Source organism: Macaca fascicularis, chromosome 14, assembly GCF_037993035.2.
Source record: "Macaca fascicularis isolate 582-1 chromosome 14, T2T-MFA8v1.1".
NCBI lineage: Eukaryota > Metazoa > Chordata > Mammalia > Primates > Cercopithecidae > Macaca > Macaca fascicularis.
In genome coordinates, this window is record NC_088388.1 from 70150785 (window position 1) to 70172123 (window position 21339).

The 21339-nt window shown below is 37.7% G+C and overlaps 1 protein-coding gene across 2 annotated transcripts in view; it reads right to left on the reverse strand.

The window, feature by feature from the left end:
• Positions 1 to 1040: 1040 nt before the first annotated feature.
• RRM1 (ribonucleotide reductase catalytic subunit M1) overlaps positions 1041 to 21339 on the reverse strand; it is a 45540-nt gene continuing 25241 nt past the window's right edge. For both annotated transcript variants that reach the window (XM_065529564.1, XM_005578942.4), the window contains 12 exons: positions 21036 to 21177; positions 19552 to 19635; positions 17730 to 17891; positions 17278 to 17357; positions 16097 to 16298; positions 11851 to 12000; positions 11428 to 11649; positions 9517 to 9593; positions 6218 to 6353; positions 4971 to 5066; positions 3363 to 3551; positions 1041 to 1724 (listed from right to left, as the gene is read on the reverse strand). In XM_065529564.1, coding sequence (XP_065385636.1) covers positions 1536 to 1724; positions 3363 to 3551; positions 4971 to 5066; positions 6218 to 6353; positions 9517 to 9593; positions 11428 to 11649; positions 11851 to 12000; positions 16097 to 16298; positions 17278 to 17357; positions 17730 to 17891; positions 19552 to 19635; positions 21036 to 21177 — 1729 coding nt within the window. In that variant the 3' untranslated portion in view covers positions 1041 to 1535. The remainder of the gene's footprint in view (positions 1725 to 3362; positions 3552 to 4970; positions 5067 to 6217; positions 6354 to 9516; positions 9594 to 11427; positions 11650 to 11850; positions 12001 to 16096; positions 16299 to 17277; positions 17358 to 17729; positions 17892 to 19551; positions 19636 to 21035; positions 21178 to 21339) is intronic.

The window sequence follows — 21339 nt, forward strand, 5'->3', positions numbered from 1 at the left end:
AAGATGTGGAGAAAATGGTACCCTATTGTATTGCTGGTGGAAATGTAAAATAATGTAGCTGCTATGGAAAAGTTTGGTAGTTCCTCAAAAAGTTAAAGATAGAATTACCATAATTTCCAGCAACTGTATACATACCCACACATACCCACGTATACCCCTGTATACATACCCAAACGAATTGAAAGCAGGAACTCAATAGATACTTTTAAGCCAGTGTTCACAACAGCATTAGTCAAAATTCCTTAAAAGGAGGAAAGAACCCAAATGTCCATCAAAAGATAAGTGGATTAACAAAGTGTGGTAGCCTAGGTGTGGAGACTCATGCATGTAATTCCAGCACTTTGGGAGGCTGAGTCAAGTAGATCCTCTGAGACCAGCCTGGCCAACATGGTGAAACCCTGTCTCTACCAAAAATACAAAAATTATCCTGGCATGGTGGCATGCACCTATAGTCCCAGCTACTTGGGAAGCTGAGACACAAGAATCACTTATCACTTGAACCCAGGATGTAGACACTGTAGTGAGCCAAGCCAAGATCGTACAGCCTGGATGACAGAGCAAGACTGTCTCAAAAAAAAAAAAAAAAAGTGTGTCATACATAAAGAATGAAATTTGGATACATGCTACAAACTGTGAAAACATTATGCTAAATGAAATAAGCCAGACATGTATTTCATTTATACGAGGTACCTAGAATAGGCATATTCATAGAGACAGAAAGTAGAATAGAAGTCACCAGGGACTTAGGGGCAGGGAAATGAGGAGTTAAGGTTCTTATTGATACAGAGTTTCTGTTTGGGATGATGAAGTTCGGGAAACAAATAGTGGTGATGGTAGTATAACACTGTGAATGTGCTTAAGTCACTGAATTGTATGTTTAAACATAGGTAAAATGGTAAATTGTATGTTATGTATATTTCACTACAAGAAAAAGAAAAAGAAAAAGGCATAATTTCCTCCCCGAATTCTCAAAGAACAGAAAATTTTTTTTCAAATTTGACTTTTTTATGAAAGTAAACGACAAAATTAATCTCATACAATCACTTAGAAATGTTTAGCTTTATTTCAGAATAACCTATAGGACCATATCCAAATAAAGGTCCTATCAGTACTTCTCAAGAGTTATCACTCAGTTTTGCTTCTAGAGACCCACCAGTCAAAGCAGTAAAACTAAATCTCCTTAACAAAACTGAAGTCATCAGAAAATCAGTGCTAAAGGGGTGATGAAACTTTACTTAATCACTCCCCGTATGCAAGAAGACTTATTGCATTCCTAAAACTTCTACTTTGATTCCCAATATATCTGTTTTTTTTTTTTTCTTTTTTTCAAAAGCATCATTTTGGTGAAAATTCCAATATATGAGTTTAAAAAAAAAAATCATTATCATCGTAACAGTACTTTAAATCAATTATTCCTTTTGCCTGCAACAGGGTCCAGCAAAGCCTTACCACTTCAAGCAAAATCCACTACACCTATCTATGCTCAAGAAGTAGTTTGGCTACTGAAGACTTGCTGGTCTCTTCCAAGCCTTTCCTCAGGATCCACACATCAGACATTCATCTCTATTCTCCAAAGAGCACACCATGGCTGCTGTGTTCCTCTCCTTCTCTTCTTCCTCCTTTGATATCTTTTCCTTATCTTTTAGTTTCTCCTTATTTAGAGTGAACTGGATTGGATTAGCCGCTGGTCTTGTCCTTAAATAATACATCCCAGTCTTCAAACCCTATAAGGAAAGTAAAGACAATGATTAGGAGAAACTCTGTGAGAATACTAGACATTCCTGGCTGGGCGCTGGGGCTCACACCTGTAATCCCAGCACTTTGGGAGGCCAATGTGGGTGGATCACTTGAGGTCAGGAGTTTGAGACCAGCCTGGCCAATATGGTGAAACCCCGTCTCTACTAAAAATAAAAAATTACCCAAGAGGGATATTGCATGCCTGTAAATTTCAGCTACTTAGGAGGCTGAGGTTGCAGTGAGCCAAGATTGTACCACTGTACTCCAGCCTGGGCAACAGAGCAAGACTCTGTCTAAAAAAATATAAAATAAAATAAAATAATAATATTAAAATAAAATAAAATAAAATAAAATGCATTCCTGGCCAGGCGCAGTGACCAACACCTGTAATCCTAGCACTTTGGGAGGCCGAGGCAGGTGAATTGCTTGAGACCAGCCTGGCCAATATGGCAAAACCCCATCTCTATTAAAAATACAAAAATTAGCTGGGCGTGGTAGCACACGCCTGTGATCCCAGCTACTCAGGAGGCTAAGACATGAGAATCGCTTGAACCCAGGACAGAGGTTGCAGTGAGCCGAGATCACGCCACTGTACGCCAGCCTGGGCAACAGAGTGAGTCTCTGTCTCAAAATACATACATACATACATACATACATACTTACAGACAGACAGACATAAAATAAAACACATTCCCATGAACCAGATCAAACCTTTTTTAAACTTGGAATTCTACCTCCTCTAGGAGTACTCTCAAAAATGCTTTGCGAGTCAGATAGAAATACCCTGTTCTTTTCACCCCTAAAACAGGCTTATCTCTTTGGAAAGGTCAAACATTTTTATTCTTTTGTCTTTGTTTTTATGTATATGACTTCCAAGTTTGCCCAAGACAACATGTCTGCCTTAGGTTATAACTATTTAGAGAGCTAGACTGTGTCTCTGTATAACAACAGACTAAAAGACTTCAAAGATAAAGATCATCATCTTCTATTCAGTATCCTCAGTGCTGGCACCTACTGGATGTTCAATAAATGTTAAATTAAAAAACAAATTTATAATTCTACTTAAATACCCAATACATTATCAGGGAATAAGAACATAATCTAAAATTACCGACTTTACAGCTGGCAATGACTAGGCTAAGTAATCTGGCTTTCACTTTATAAAGTGAGAAAACAATGGATGTTTTCAAATAGTGGGTTGAGGTGTGCAAAGTTTTATTTGAGGAATGGTGGTAATGCACACAAAATGGCTGGGAGCAGAGATATTAGAAGGAATAAGGTCAGTTTAGAATAACAGCAGCAGAAAAGGAAGGAAGATATTTAAGAAATAATACAAAGGAACAGTCAACATAACTTGGTAATTATACAGAGAGTAAAGGAAGGAAAGGATCACAGGTAACTCCAAGTTTTCAAACCTAAGAAGGAAATAAACCTAACAGAAACAAGAAAATCCAAGGCAAGACCTTGATCTGGTACAAAAACCATCGGCTGGTTTTAATATTCTGGATTTGAACTTAAAGAACTTCTAGGTGATAATATTTGATGGGTGGCTAGAACATAAAATCATTCCAATGCCAAAATATCTCAAGCTGGCAATTAAGTCCTCCTTGATATTCTCTACCAACCTGCTTCCAGCCGTAGAAGTGCATACTAGTGAGTTTGCCATAGTTAGGCTCAGCAATGTGGATATTCAAAGATTGGCTTTGATCAATGAAAGCACCTCTCTCAGCTGCCATCTTGAGAACGGTTTTCTGAGAGATTTCCCACACAGTTTTATAAAGTTGCTTCAGGTCATCAGGAATTTCTGGTATGCTCTAAAGAAGGAAAACCAAATGTTTACTTTACTCCAGTTAAAGAAAGCAGTGTGTAATTAATAGTGACACAAGGTTTGACCCTGGTTTTACTTCCTTCCAGATCTGACCTTACTATTCAGTATCATATGATATGATCCTTATCAAGTTTACCAAGACTATTTAGGAAGTTGAACAAAACCCCATCTAACCAACCAAATATCAATCTGGTGACAGTAATTTCAGCATCCCTTTTTTGTTGGTTTTTGATTTCCAATATATCTGTTTTTGAGAATTAAAAATTGGTTTATGACCCAAACATTCATTCTTCTAGAGGCACTTAAAGAAAGGAAAAGTCAGAGCTAAGCAGCAATAAATGACCCTTGAGTTTTGCAGAAAACACAAAAACCAAGGGCTGTAATTCACAGGGATCAAGGTAAGCAATGAGATAAAACCCTTTAAATAAGCTAGGATTCCAAACTCCCTTTGGAATCCAAATAAATCAGGTTTTCTTAGGTCTAGGGTTAACTTTCATTAAAACACACAGACTAGCTAATGCTAATTTCTGTCATCAAATATGGAACTGTTATAGGACTCATCATCTGTGTTGCTAAGCAGACCAACATTTAGCCAGACACCTCTATCTGCAAATAAATGCCTCTTGACTCTTAGTTGCAAATATTTACACTATTTGTGACTCTGTCTTTTGGACTATCAGTCCTCAACCATGATTTTTAAGTAAGCTTGACTCTCTTAATTTCAGTCTATCGATGATCCCCCAAATTTTGATGTACTTTGGAATCACCAAAAGAATCTTTAAAAAGTATTAATGTCTGAGACCAGGCACGGTGGCTCATGCATGTAATCCTAGCACTCTGGGAGGCCAAGGCAGGCGGATCACCTGAGGTCAGGAGCCCGGCCAACATGGTGAAACCCCGTCTCTACTAAAAATATAAAAATCAGCCGGGCATGGTGGCAGGCACCTGTAATCCCAGCTACTTGGGAGGCTAAGGCAGGAGAATCGTTTGAACCCAGGAAGCAGAGGTTGTAGTGAGCCATGATCCCACCACTGCACTCCAGCCTGGGCAACAGAGACTTTGTCTCAAAAAAAAAAAAAAAAATTGATGTCTGGCTCCTGCTCCTAAACATTTAATTGGTAAAGAATGCAACCTAAGCTTCAGAATTTTAAAAGTTCCCCAATTGATTCTAAGATGCAGAAAAATTGAGTACTACTATTTTATATTATTGCATAAAAACAAGATGGTAAGGGCTATGTAAAGATGTGTACAATCCTAGCACAACAATGAAGAGGTGAACACAGCTACATAAGCAAAGCCTAGATGAACACAATGAAGTTATTTTCTCCATTGTCTGGCATGAGTGAGGAGGTACCACAATGTCCAACTCAGCCCCTGCAGAGCACATTTCATTTTCATTCTATACCTGAATAGAGCCATTGCATGCAATAATCTGGTTTTTCATCTCTTCATGCCATAGGCCCCGCTCAGTAAGATCCTTCAATAAGTGAGGATTTACAATCTGAATGGAAAAGCAGAAAATATATGAAGAAATAAACAACAGTGACAGCTTAGAAAAGACTACAGCTTTGAAGCTTAAACTAAAATCACTTAAGAATTATTTAATGCTAGATTGCTTGGTAAATTCTATTTTTATAAAAATGAGACATCAATGCCACCACACAAAAGCTATATTCCTTTAAGATCTTGACATCTGTTATTCAAGAAACAATATAATTAGCCAGGCATGGTGGCGCAGCACGCCTGTAATCCCAGCTACTTGGGAGGCTGAGGCATGGGAATTGCTTGAACCCGGGAGGCAGAGGTTGCAGTGAGCCAAGATCACACCACTGCACTCCAGCCTGGGTGACAAAGTGAGACACTTTTTCAAAAACAACATCAACAACAACAAAAACATTGTGGTGTGGTAATCATTATATAATATATACACATATCAAATCATTATACTGTATACCTTGGATTTATACACAATTTTTATTGTCAATTATACCTTAATAAAGCCGAAAAAATATTTTAGTTAAAAAAGAAACATACAGCATTTGCAAAAGTGAAAAGAATAGCGTCTAAGATGGGTAAATCTATAAATACTTAGGTTAAAAAAATTAGAAACGTATCCTTCTCAAACTTTACAGAACTTTATTTCAAGATATCTGGAAATTCACAAATAGTCTTTTAAATTGAGGTTCTCAAACCCTAGCTACACATAAGAATTACCTGGGAACCTTAAAAACAAAGAAATAAAACCACTGGTCTCACCCACCATAAATTCTAATTGGTAACCAAGTCTGAAAACCACTGCCTTAAATGATACTTCTTTACATATTTTGAGTATCCTAACTTAAGCATCTGGGGGAAGTTATACAATACATCACTATGATTACATAATGATTAAACATTATGTTAACTCTACTATCAACAACTTACTTTCATACTTGACCCTCAGTAATTCATTTTTTCAATAGATTATTTATTAAATGCCTATTGTGCTGAAATATTAATAACAAATAATAATATTGGAGATGAAGATGACTCTCTTTATCAAAGCTTTGCACCCAAACTAAGAAAATGGGCAAATTAAACACGAGTGAGCATTTACTCCCAACATCAGGCTTTCAAAAAGTCTCCCTGTAGGGCTGGTTGTGAACTGCTCACCTGAAATTCTCCTGACAAGACTCTGCGAGTATAGATGTTGCTGGTGTAAGGTTCAATGGACTCATTATTCCCCAGGATCTGAGCAGTGGAAGCTGTAGGCATCGGGGCAATAAGTAAACTGTTTCTTATACCATACCTACAGAAAAGGAGATTATCAGGTACTAGTCCCAAAGCTACAATCTGCCAGGAAAGTAGTTACTTTAAGTCACTGTAGTAAATATAGATAAATGTAGTAAATGTAAATGTAACATCATACATGCATTGAACTCACATGTTGACTTTCAAATTAAACTACTACAGGCAGGCAATTCCACAGTATGGGTGCTATTATAGTTCCCTCTCCTCTTAAATGTCTGACTCCTAAACTGAATTAGTATAATTTTTATTGTTGGCAATCCTTATCATGCCATGATTTATGCCACTTGGACTGTGGCACTCAGGAATCATAACACTTGATACACTATCTTGCCTAGGGAAACATTCAAAGTGATGTTGAAGCGCTCCCCACCTGTATTAGGGTATGCTCATCCAACCCTCATTCTTTTCTAAGTGCCTATAAAATCACTGTGCTAGGCCCCTTCTGGAAAAATAATAATGAGAAAGTGGTCAGAATCAGACAAATATCACCGTAATTCTTCATTATCCTGTAAACAGGAAGAAATTATGCTCAAAGTATATTCTCCAATTATAAGTTCCTGGAAGAAGGTTAACATCTTTTGACAAATCAATGCCCAAGAGTACTTAAGAGAGAATATACTATCTGACACACTGAGAAATCTCCCAACTGCCCCTAGCTCACCTTCAAAGCTCAGCCTAACTGATACCAATTTTAAAACATCTTTCCTGATCAGGCAGGCACAAATACAAATGTCAAATACAAATATCTGCTCTGCAAACATTTTCTCTGACTTGTACCTTTCCATACACCTTAACTACTTGTCTTCTTAGTCTCAAGTTTTTAAAACACAAAGAGCCTGTATTTCCTACATTCTATACCTATGGATTCATAAGATGCTTAGCATACAGCCTCATATCCTGATGGAGTCTGTACAACTGGATATAGTTTGGCTGTGTCCCCACCCAAATCTCATCTTGAATTGTAGTTCCCATAATCCCCACGTGTTATGGGAGGGACCTGGTGGGAGGTAATTTAATCACGGAGGAGGTTACCCTCATGCTGTTCTCATGATAGTGAGTTCTCACAAGATCTGGTTTTATAGAGGGCTTTTCTCCCTTTATTCAGTACTTCACTTGCCGCCATATTAAAGAAGGACCTGTTTGCCTTCCCTTCTGCTATGATTGTAAGTTTCCTGAGGCCTCCCCAACCCTGCAGAACTGTGAGTCAATTAAACCTCTTTCCTTTATAAATTACCCAGTCTCAGGCAGTTCTTTATAACAGTGTGAGAACTGACTAATACAACTGGGTTCTCTACTTTTTAGTTTTTATTATCTTTTCATTTACTTTTTTTGGGGGGTGTTTCTCCACCTTACTCTGTCACTTTGTAGTGAGGTATCAAGCAAACCAACAACTATCTTCATGTCTTTACTGCCTCATCTGTAAAATAGCAACACCATCTGTCTACAGACAGGAAACTGTTGTGAAAAGTCATACATATATGATATATTCAAACTATGGAATTGTCTGTAATAATTAAAAACATTAGGTAGATCTACATGTACTAAAAGAGAAAGAGCTCCAAAATAAATCACTAAATAACAAGTCTCAAAATACATCAAGTCTTTTTTTTTGAGACAGAGTCTCAGTCACCTAGGCTGGACTACAGTGCACAATGTAGGCTCCCTGTAATCTCCACCTCCTAGGCTCAAGTGATTCTCATGCCTCAGCCTCCCGAGTAGCTGGGATTACAGGCACGCGCCACCATGCCCAGCTAATTTTTGTATTTTTGGTAGAGACGAAGTTTCGCCATGTTGCCCAAGCTGGTCTTGAACTTCTGATCTCAAGTGATCCGACCACCTCAGCCTCTCAAAGTGCTGGGATTACAGATGTGAGCCACGGTGCCCAGCCCAGAATACAAGTTTCATCACATTTATGTGACAAAACCGTGTGTGTGTACCTATCCGCAAATGTACTGAAAAAGATCTAGAAAAATACACTCCATTAACAAGGCTTATCTCTGGGAAAAAGAATAAGTTACTTTTTTGGTTTGTTTTCTGAGACAAATGGTTGGCAGAAGTATGAAGAAGGGCTTTTACTTTCTATTTTATTTCTGCATTTGAGCTTTATTAATAATAAATTTGTGTTCATATACTAATTTTGAAATTAGAAAAAAAAAGTCATGTATATAAAAAACTAGGCCATAGTATTTTGAGGGGGGAAAAATATATATATATAAAAATATATAGTACAGGTCCATTTTCTTAAAAGTTGAATTTCCCATGTAAATACACTCTTGGAAGTGTGTGTGTACTCTTGGAAGAAAACCGAAAGGATGATAAGATGCACACAGGGTTTCTGGGGGAGGCAGTATTAGTATAATTTTCATTTTCTCTTTCCAAATCTATGTTTTCCTAAATTTTCTAACATTTATTATTTGACTAGGAAAACAATTTTAATTTAACAATTTTAAGGCAAACAGTTATTTTTTTTAAAGAGCATTTTAAAGCTACTGCCTCATTCTCCAAATATTAATCACTTTGCATATGCATTAACCCATAAATGACAAAGTCATCACGATAGAAAACAAAAACAATTTGCTTTGTTATTCACTCTGCAAAACATTCTGCCTGCTTTCGAATCCATTATGCTTATTAATTTGAAAGGTCTACAAAAACTCAATTTTAAAACTTTTCTTTCCTATAGTTAAAACACATTACCCTCCAAAAACTCTTCCAAAATCCCTTATTCCTATGACAAAATCCCTTATTCCTATGACAATCAATTCAAACAAAAGCCATTTATATGGCCGATGTAACTAAATTGGGAAATAAATAAGAATCAAAAACATTTAAAAAAAAAAAAAGCATAGTTGGAAAAAAGCCTTAATGAGAAAGAAAATTACCTAATCTAGGTGTGTTAAGTTCCTAAAATAAGATCAACTAATAATAGCAATTCCTACCATGTACTGAAATGCTTTCATTGTGCCAAGCAACTTGCAGGTTGCTATATATAGATTATCTTACAAAGTTTTTTCCCAAATAGTTTTGTGAGATAGGCCATTTTAGCCCCATTTGTAATAAATGAGTTTAAGAAGTTAAAATGACATATCTAACTTCTGAAGATCCAGAAGGTGAACCTAAACCCTTCTGCCTTCAAAGCTACTTTACATCTCTTCACTTACTTTGCAATGTTCTCCTTGAGAAGGTTCCAGTCCCATAGGTCCGTAGGAGTAACATTCCACATATCATACTGAAGAATCTAAGGAATACACAACTCAAATTTATTCTACAGCAAGTTAAAACTATGAAAAAAAAAAAAAGACTAGCTGCCATGTCACCACATCCCAACAAATGCTGTCTTCTAATCGACCTCTATGAGGAATACAAACTCCAGAGATCTTCCTGTACAAAATTCCATGTAGTCATATTGATCAGAAGCAGGCTAAGAAAACTGATTATCCCACATCATATCTACAAACCAGAAAACCCTAAAATTCATAAAAGCATGTGGCTGATACATTCTGTTTTTTTACAGTAAAAATGTTACTTTAACCTTGTCTTTCTTCAGTGCCTTCATCTGTCCCTTGATCTGTTTACTTAGCTAAAAACACCTATTTTCCTCTAATACCAGCAGGAATGTCAGAAATAAAATTAACATTTTATATAGAAAAGAATCATAGTACTGATAATAAAGGCAGTGAAGGCAAAATTCTAACACAGCTCCTCAGATTCCCACACCTTGGTGCACAGGCTATTTATAATCTCCACTTGAGTATGGACATGACTTGAGAATAGGATGGATGTCACTCCAGTGATTATGGCAAAGGTGAAAGGTTTCTGCAGATGTAATTAAGGTTGCAAATCAGCTGATTCTGAGTTAAATAAAAGGAAGATTATGCCAGGAGCAGTGACTCATACCTGTAATCCCAGCATTCTGGGAGGCCAAGGCAGGTAGATCACTTGAGGTCAAGAGTTCAAGACCAGCCTGGCCAACGTGGCAAAACCCCGTCTCTACTAAAAATACAAAAATTAGCCAGGCGTGGTGCCATACGCCTGTAATCCCAGCTACTCGGGAGACTTGAGAGAGCAGAATCGCTTCAACCTGGGAAGCAGAGGTTGCAGTGATCTGAGATCACAGCACGCACTCCATCCTGGGTAACAAAGTGAAACTCTGTCTCAAAAAAAAAAAAGGGGGGGTGGTGGAGGGGTGGCGGGGAGATTATCCTATGTGGACCTGATTTATTAGGCGAAACACTAAAAAGAGACTAGAGTATGCCCCTTTTGAAATGAGAGATGGTCTCTCCCACTGGCCTTAAAGAAGCAAGATGCCATGAATCCTTTTTTGCCAACAACGAGGTGAGCTTGGAAGAGAACTCTGTGTCTCAGATGAGACCACAGCCCTTACCAACATCTTGAACACAGACCCAGAAAAGAAGGCCCAGCTAAGCTAAGTCTGGACTCCTGACGTCTGGAAACTGTGAAATAACGAATGCATGTTTTAATCCACAGAAAATAAACACTGGCAGCATCCCTCTTATATTATTTTAGCAATGACTAGTTCTAAATAAGAGATTAAAACAGAGTATCCTTTTTACTCCAGAGGACAAAGGTACTGAAGTTTCCTATGGCTGGTGCAACAAATTACTAAAAACTTGATAACTTAAAATAACAAAAATGTATTCTCTCATAGTTCTGAAGACCAGAAGCCCAAAATCAACATGTTGGGAGGGCCACACTCCCTCCAGAGGCACTAGAAGAGATTCTGTTCCTTGCCTCTTATAACTTCTAGTGGCTATCAGCATTCCAAGGCTTGTGGTTGTAACACTCCAATTTCTGCCTCCATAGTCATGTTGCTTCCCCTTCTGTGTCTCTTGCAGGACAACTGTCATTAGATTTAGGGCCCACCTGGATAATCCAGGTAAATCTCCTTATCTCAAGGTTCTTCATTACATCTGCAAAAACCCTTTTTTGAACCAAATAAAATGAAATTCACAGGTTCCAGGAATTAGGAGGTGGACATATCCTTTTGTGGGGTCACCATTCAGCCCACTACAGGTACTCACAGGCAAAAACAATTTCATCCATATACTTACTCCTTTGCTAACTGGAGAGCCCTCATAGGTTTCGTATGGGCCCTGCTCCTTGGCAAGGTCACAGCTGGCTTCCAGGGCGCCATAATAAATAGTTTCAAAGATCTGCTTATTTAGTAATTGGGCTTCTGCACTCTCAAAAGGGTATCTCATCAGGATAAAAGCATCTGCCAGACCTTGTACCCCAATTCCAATGGGGCGATGACGTTTATTTGATAGGCATGCCTTTGTGTCAACAGATTTTAAAGAAAAGGAGAAAATATTACTGAACAGGAAAATCAACATTCTGTACTAAATGAGACAGACTACCTCTTTTTCTCAAACCACTTTACTGACAACCATTTAAATAATGACTTGAAGATCATGATTGATTCCTTTCAATTTGGATTTCAATAATTACCAATAAGCAGAGAAATATATTCATACCTCTGGTACAGGATAGTAGTTTATATCAATAATTTTATTCAAGTTTCGGACAACGACTTTAGTGACTTCAGCCAACTTCTTAAAGTCATATGTGTGTTCTGATGTGACATACATATTCAGGGCCAGGGAAGCCAAATTACAAACAGCAACCTGGAATGCAAAAAACAGGTCAAGAATCACACAATTTTTATTTCTACTTCCTATGTCAACTACACCACCATGTGAGCCTCTAATACTCTCAAGACAATAAAATGTTAAATTTTTATATTTGACTTCTCCCTCTTCATCATTCATCAGTCCATTTCTAAATCCCACTGATTCTATTTCTTCAATACCTAGTCATATGTGTTAGTGATAACATGCATCAGCAAAATAAGATAGAGAGAGAATCCTGTGTTCCACAGTACACAGCTCTATTACCAGACATATATCACACTATGTTATAATTAGCTTTTTACATATACCTATCTCATTATTCAGTAGATAAGTGCCCCTACAATATGGTAGCCACTGGCTACATGTATCTGTTTAAAATGAAATAAAATTTGAGTTTCTCAGTTGCACTAGTCATATTTCAAGTGCTTAATAGCCATCAGATACAGAACAATTCCATCACTGCAGAAAGTTCTTCAAAGCACACATGTCCACCTCACCTTCACTGATATTCTGATAAGCCCTTAGCAACAAAAGATTCCAATTTGTGATTTGTGAAAAAGCTCTTCCACTACACTAGTGTAGTGTTCCTCCACTACACTAGGCAGTGAGCTTCACACAAGGATCATTTTATTTATATCTTTAGCACTAGCAACACATCTGGCACACAGTAAGTCTTGATAATGCTGAATGAATACACTTTCTTTTCCATTTTGGTTATGACTATCCCAAGCCAAAGTCTTAAATTCTCTCACCTGGACTACTGATAGTTTCCCAATTGAACTCTTGATGCCCTTCACATCTACTCCATTCTACACATGTTGCCAAATACCCATTTTTAAAATACAGCTTGAATCACAAAAGTCTAATAAATACCAGGGAGAAAAATAGGCAGGAAAAGAAGACAGAGAGTACTTGGGATAAAGATGAAGGGGGTGTAATTTTTAAACAGAGTTGTTAAGAAAGACCTCACTGAAAACGTTGCATATGAACAAAGAACTGAACAGGTTAGAAAGCAAACCATGTGGCTATGGGAAGAGGGGGTGCATTTTAACATTCAAGAGGGAAGAGCAAAAATTCTGAGGTAGGAGCATGCTTGACATGTTTGAGAAAAAGCAAGAAAATAAATAAGGTTGGAGCAGAGTGAACAAAGGAGAAAGTAACCACAGATGAGGTGGGTTATCCAGTTGTGTAGGACCTTGTAGGGCATTCTAAGAACTCTGGATGGAAAGGAATGAAGTACTGATATATGCTACAACACGAATAAAAGAATATGTTCAGTGAAAGAAGCCTGACACAAAAGGCCACATATTATATGATTCCATTCCTATGGAATGTCCACAAATCTAGAGACAGAAAATATATTAGTGGTTGTCAAGGGCTGAGGGAAGAAGGGAACAGGGAGTGACTGCTAATGGGTAAAGTGTTTCATTATCTAGAGTGATAAAAATGTACTACAGGCTGGTCACGGTGGCTCATGCCTGTAATCCCAACACTTTGGGAGGCCGAGGGGGGTGGATCATGAAGTCAAGAGATTGAGACCATCCTGGCCAACACGGTGAAACCTCGTCCCTACTAAAAATACAAAAATTAGCTGGGCGTAGTGGCGCGCGCCTGTAGTCCCAGCTACTTGGGAGGCTGAGGCAGGAGAATTGCTTGAACCCAGGAGGTGGAAATTGCAGTGAGCCGAGATCAAGCCACTACACTCCAGCCTGGTGACAGAGACTGTCTCAAAAAAAAAAAAAAAAAAAAAAAAAACTACAATTAGATAGTGGTAATGGTTGCACAGACTTGCAGATACACCCAAAAAATAAACACACACACACACACACAACATGAATTGTACATTTTAAAAAGAATGAATTATAGCTCAATTTACAAAAAGAAAGAACTCTGTTGACGTTGCAATGAGCCACACTCCAGCCTGGGCAACAGAGTGAAATCTTGACTCCCTCAAAAAAAGGAATTCTCCGTGGGTTAGCAAGCCAAAGAGTAGTTTTGTGCAGACAAATGACATTATCTGATTTTTATTTTTAAAATGTCAGTCTAGCCTCTATAATATAATCTATCTTGCATAATAGTTACTTCAATATATGTCGATTTCTTCCAACTAAATTAGAAGTTTCCAGAGGACAGCATATTTATTTATATTCTCAGAGTACTTAACACAGTGTTTTATATATAGCTGGTGCACAATAAATTTTGAATTAAAATGTACCTTAGCAGTATATTTAACTCAATTTCCATTTACTTCCTGACTTTTCATTTGTCTTTTTTTTTTAAGGTCCTAGAATTGAGGATCTACTCCTTCCTCATTTCCATAGTTTACACCCAATATCAAAGCAGCCTGTCATCCTATTACTGCAACCATCTCCCTAGGCTAACCTCTAACCTCTTCTCACAGCAAGACACTCTGTAACCAGACACAAGAACCATCGTTTTCTTTTTTTTTTTTTTTTTAATTTATTTATTATTATTATACTTTAAGTTGTAGGGTACATGTGCATAACGTGCAGGTTTGTTACATATGTATACTTGTGCCTTGTTGGTGTGCTGCACCCATCAACTCGTCATTTACATCAGGTATAACTCCCAATGCAATCCCTCCCCCCTCCCCATTCCCCCCTCCCCCCTCCCCCTCCCCATGATAGGCCCCGGTGTGTGATGTTCCCCTTCCTGAGTCCAAGTGATCTCATTGTTCAGTTCCCACCTATGAGTGAGAACATGCGGTGTTTGGTTTTCTGTTCTTGTGATAGTTTGCTAAGAATGATGGTTTCCAGCTGCATCCATGTCCCTACAAAGGACACACTCATCCTTTTTGATGGCTGCATAGTATTCCATGGTGTATATGTGCCACATTTGCAAATCAAAACCACAATGAGATACCATCTCACACCAGTTAGAATGGCGATCATTAAAAAGTCAGGAAACAACAGGTGCTGGAGAGGATGTGGAGAAATAGGAACACTTTTACACTGTTGGTGGGATTGTAAACTAGTTCAACCATTATGGAAAACAGCATGGCGATTCCTCAAGGATCTAGAACTAGATGTACCATATGACCCAGCCATCCCATTACTGGGTATATACCCAAAGGATTATAAATTATGCTGCTATAAAGACACATGCACACGTATGTTTATTGTGGCACTATTCACAATAGCAAAGTCTTGGAATCAACCCAAATGTCCATCAGTGACAGAACCATCGTTTTCATTTTAACATTTTGATACTATTTTCCTGTCAGAAACCTACAAGGGCTTCTTATCTCTGGGACATGTCAGTTTCTACCTTCTATCTCCCTTCTCCCAGCCATAGCCATTTCTCCATATTCCAATAATTAATCTACTTGCACCATCAAAACAGACTTACTTGCCACACTGCACAAAACCCAGCCCTGTCTCTGGCATATCATACAGACCACTCTTTCCAAATGGAAAGCTCCTCTCTAAAACTTTTTTTTAAAACATCAAATCCATGTCCCATTTCTAGCCTTGATTCTTCTGTGAAGTCTCTTTACAGGCTTTGAGATCAGAATTGGATCTCACCATTCACTGAAAGGACTCTCTTTATAAGCTTACATACTTTTTTTGTTGCTGTTTTTGGTTTTTGTTTTTCTTTTTGTTTGTTTTGACACAGGGTCTCACTTTGTCACCCAGGATGGAGTACAGTGGCACAATCTCAGCCCACTGCAGCCTCCACTTTCCAGGCTCAAGGCTTACATACTTTAAACTGAATGTACATCCTAACACATTTTTGTGTGTGTCCTAAACCAACATAACTGTATATTTCTATTTTTCTTGAGTAAATGTTATTACAATGATGTGTGTATAAGAAAAAACTGTGTCTTTCCCACACGGCTTAGACTAAAAAACATTTATAGGCACAGATCATACCCTTTCCTTCCTTTGCTCTCTGCCTTTAACAGTATTCTTCTGCTTACCACTATGCAAACTCCCTTCACTTACCTCAAGTGAAGAATTCACAAATTCCTAAGGTTCTTTTCTTAGTACTCTAGAAAAGTACTCTTAGTACTCTAGGAAATGCCTAAGGTTCTTTTCTTAGTACTCTAGGAAGAATTTTTTCTACCTACCTCATCTTTGCTGGTGTACTCCACTATTTCTGTGCACAGGTTGCTGCATTTGATGGTTCCCAGGTTCTGCTGGTTGCTCTTTCGATTACAGGAATCTTTGTAGAGCATATATGGGGTGCCTGTTTCTGTTTGAGACTCAATGATGGCATACCAAAGCTGCTGAGCTTTTACAACTTTGCGGACACGACCTTGTTTCTCATAACTGAAAGGCACAGATATTATTTAATATATATTCTCTATATTTATTGTATATTTATTTACAATGTCTACGATATATATTTATTGTAGACAACTTGAAGACATTAAAATATAAAGTTATGAAAGCTCTTAAATTTTTTCTAAGTTTTGCTAAAGTAAAAAAGGAATATGATACTTATTTTACTCTGGCTAAAGCCACAGAGGAAAATGAGGCTTTAGACTCCTTCAAATGATCCCAATCCCACTAAACCAATAATATCTTTCATAATAAAAAGGAGTAAAAACTAAGGAAACCAAATCTCTTAATATTGTGCTAATTTTTTTTTCTTTTTTGAGACAGAGTTTCGCTCTGTCGCCCAGGCTGGCTTGCAGTGGCACTATCTCAGCTCACTGCAACCTCCACCTCCGGGGTTCAAGCGATTCTCCTACCTCAGCCTCCCAAGTAGCTGGGACTACAGGTGTGCAGCAGCACGCCCAGCTAATTTTTGTATTTTTACTAGAGATGGGTTTCACCATGTTGGCCAGGCTGGTCTTGAACTCCTGACCTCAAATGATCCACCTGCCTCATCCTCCCAAAGTAATGAGATTACAGATATGAGCCACTGCACCTGGCCTATTTAATTTTAATAAACTATTGACATATGTTCCTAGTCACTCATGATTCCTTTATGCAATATAAAGCATAGCTTATCAAAAGTACTATATGACAGAGCAAAATAATAACCCTGCTAGTCATCTTAATTTTTATAAGGATCAATTAAAAATCCCAAGAACCTATTTATACATTCCAAAGTTTTAAGAAAGAAGAAGACGCAACTCAATTTTGGTGAAGAGTTAGGAAGCAAATATGACCAAAATTATTAGTCACTTTTTCTCTTAGATGCTTCAAAAGATTCTTGACAAGTACTTTTGATATTTGGACCCCCGAAATAAGAGAAACCATGATTAAAACATTATTGTTTTATTTTATATTTTTCCCATACCTTTCATATAGTTTCTCAAATTCTTCTCCCCAAACCTCATCCAGACCAGGACACTCATTTGGACACATCAAAGACCAGTCCTATAAAGGAAAGGACAAAATCACTCATAAGAAACTTAAAATAGCCAAGCATAATCCATTAGAAACACTGCAAGCATAAGGTGACTTTTACAAGTTCTCTTGGAAATTTGCTGTAGAAATAATCATTTTCAGGTTCAGGCCCAAACATCTAGGTCTGCCTGTTTATACATGACCTTTCAAGCATTTAGGTCACAAAGCATCTACTTTAGAGAACAGAAATATAAGACAAGCACAGCATCTCTTAACTTGTTCAGAATGCCTTCTGTGGCATCACACATAGATGGGCTCTTCCTAAGCATGACTTAAGATGACTAAAAAAGAGAAAGCTCATGTGAATCAAGTTGCCATTACCAACAAGTACCTATCTCTCACCTGATTAGTCTCTACTCGTTTCATGAAGAGATCCGGAATCCAAAGAGCAAAGAAAAGATCTCTGGCACGCTGCTCCTCCTTTCCTGTGTTCTTCTTTAAATCAAGGAATTCAAAGATGTCTAAATGCCAAGGCTCCAGGTAAATAGCAAATGCCCCAGGACGCTAGTGGTAAATAAATCATAATTCTCTTCAGAATAAAAATGAAACAAAGAAACATCATGTCTCCCAAAGCACTTTTATAGTATCTCCTTTGATCTTCACTACAATGAATTAAATAACATAAAAGTATTATAAAAGTGTACAATTTTACAATTGTAAAAGTAATATTTTACAATTCTATGAGTAAAAACGAATGAATGATATAAACAAAATGTGAAACAAGAAAGGTTAACTTTTCTAAAGTGACATGATGAACTACAAATGGAGCCTCCTCTTCAGCAATAGCCCAGCTCTCTTTACACAACATGACATGTACATAAAGCCCAAAGGAAGTTGCTTTTACAAAATAAGCCATGCTCTTATTGAAGGTCAAAAAGTTGATCTGTCTTATCAAGGTCCCCAAAGTCCATCAGAGAGAAATTCATAAACTAACAGGTGATTAGTGTGCCTACAGTCACAAAAGGCAGACTCTAGTTGCAAACCATCCTGTTGATAAAACCAGGTAAACAACCCAATTCTTTCAACTTTACTGTTTCTTCTAGAATTAGGGAGAGTTTTTGTTTGTTTGTTCTGTTTTGTTTGAGACAAGGTCTAGCTCTATTGTCCAGGCTGGAGCACAGTGGTATAATCTCGGCTCACTGCAACCTCCTGCCTACCGGGCTCTAGCCATCCTCCCACGTCAGCCTCCCAAGTAGCTGAAACTACACCATACCTGGTTAATTTTTGTATTTTTTGTGGAGATGGGGTTGCATCAGGGTGGTCTTGAACTCATGAGCTTAAGCGATCAGCCCACCTCAGCCTCCCAAAGTGCTGGGATTACTGGCAGGAGCCACCACACCCAGCCAATTAGGGAGAGTTTTGTTATTCCAGTTTGTTTTTGTTTTTGTTTTAAGAACAACGAAGGCCAGGTGCAGTGGCTAACACCTGTAATCCCAACACTTTGGGAGGCCAAGGCAGGTAGATTGCTTGGGTCTAGGAGTTTGAGATCAGCCTAGGCAAGAAAGTGCGACCCCCGTCTCTACAAAAAATATAAAAATTAGCTGGGTGTGGTGGCACAGGCCTATGGTCTGAGCTACATGGGAGGGATGAGGCAGAAGGATTGCTTAAGTCCAGGAGGTCAAGGCTACGGTGAGCCAAGGTTGTGCCATTGCACTCCAGCCTGGGTGATAAGAGAGAGACAAAAAAAAAAAAACAAACAAACAAACAAAAAAAAAAACAAAGAAAAACGTAGAGCACATGTTACAACCCCATTTCAAATGACATATTTATATGAGTTACAACTTGAGAAATTCTTTGCAAATAAACTATTATGTAAGAAAGCTGAATAGATCAGTGGTTGTCTAGAGCCAGGGATAAAGTATGTGTGGGTAGGGATGACAGGGGTGACTGAATGTAAAGGTATATGAGGGAGAAAAGATTTTGGGGTAATGGAAATGTTCTACCTCTTTATCAATGTGGGGATTACACAAGTGTAACATTTGTCAAAACCCGTCAAACTGTACATTTAAAGTATATGCATATTAAAATAATTATACCTCCTCAAATTGATTTTACAAGTAAAAAATAAGTAATTAGAAACCACACATAAATGAGCCATCTTAAGTGTATATGACTAAAGCACCTTTAGTTCTGATTTCTAGTACTTTCAAGTCATGGAGCATACCTTGTTCCCACCTTGATCCACATATCGAGCTGTGTTGTTATATACTCTCAGCATCGGTACAAGGCCATTGGAATTGCCGTTAGTCTAAAAGAGAGAACATGATAGAAAAGACAGAGGGCACTCAGCAAAGAAAAGAACAAAATGGCCCCATTCTTTTATCAAAAAAGATGACTAATTTCTAGGAAGCAATCTATGAAGTTTACCTGCTCTCCATCTCTGCTTCTGCTTTGGAAAAATAATGCCCAAATAAAATCAACAAAATGCTGAATAAATTACAATTATGTACTAAGTTACCTCATGGCATTTCTAATTTACAGTGAGATGTACCAATTACAAGTCAAAGGGATCGAAAATCAAGGTAGCTAAATTTAAACTCTACATCTTCTAAAGGTCATTATATAAAGATACACTTTGGGTAGAGTAAAAAAGAATATAAATACTACTACAATGCCTTTTTCCCAAAAGAAATCAAGGCAATTTATAATAAGAATTACATGCAGTAGCTATATCAGGGCAATAAATAAGGTAAAAGGAGATTCTCAGCAATAAGTGGACTCTAGAATGATGTTAAGAAAATAGAGACTCCTATGACTAGAAGACACTTCATCAAATTCTTTAAATAACCCTTCTGATCCCAACACAAGCCTTTAAACAGTCTAGAAAGATAAGTGAGCAATGGCTCACTCTACCATTGTGTAAAGTGCTGTATATATCACAGTACCTCCAAAACACAACATAATGGAATAATTTCCTTCTGGAACTTTATTCTACAGGGTTAGATATTTTCTTCAGCTTACAGAAAAGGAAACAAACTCAGACATAAAATAACTAACTCCAGGCCACATTACTAGTTAAGTAGTGGAGCGAGGATTTAAATCCAGGTCTAAGTCAAAACCATTATCTTTACTCCCAATGAATAGTAAACTAACAAAGGGCTGAAGTTTACATCATAAAGTGTCAATGCATAAATCTTGTATCCTGGCTCTACCACATATTAAGTGATTGATCTCAGAAAGTAGCAACTTTCTAAGTCTCAATTTCCTCACTTGTAAAATTAGACAATGGCACCTTTATTCACAAGGTTATTTTAAGGAATAAAATTCCTGGCATGAGTCTATAATCATAGCTACCTCATAGGGTTGTAGTAAGGGTCAAATGAGTACTTCATGTAAAACATTTATAACAGACTTAACATACAGTAAGCAATCAATAAATGATAACTGCTCTTATTACTGCTAAAATAAGCCAGAATTCTAAAACCTGAGCTAAAAAGGATTCTAGAAATTATCTAGTCAAATCTAAATGTCTAATAACATAGATAAAAATGAAGCCAGAAGTGAAATGACTCACTCCAAGTCACATAGGCATTTAGTAATTAACAGAGACCCAGGACTCCCAAAAAAATAGCATATGCCCTCTCAACCATAAATCTGGTTGCTTTTAGACTTGAATCCCCTTTTAAAAGCCAAATGGCAGAAACTTACCCCAGCAATGTAGCTGCCAGTAGCCCGAATACAACTCACAGCAACACCAATTCCTCCAGCAGACTTAGAAATCAATGCACACTGCTTTAGAGTATCATAAATGCCTTCAATGCTGTCATCTTTCATACTCAGAAGAAAACAGCTACGGGGAAAAAAAAGTCTCAACTTAGAGCAGGGAAATGAAGCAGAGTCACAAAAATGATTACTCAACACGAAGACACTAAGGCAAAAAAAAAAAAACGGTTGAAGTTTAGAAAGTTCCTAAGTGAAGGGGTGGCCTGCCCCTCCACATTTGTGGGTGTTT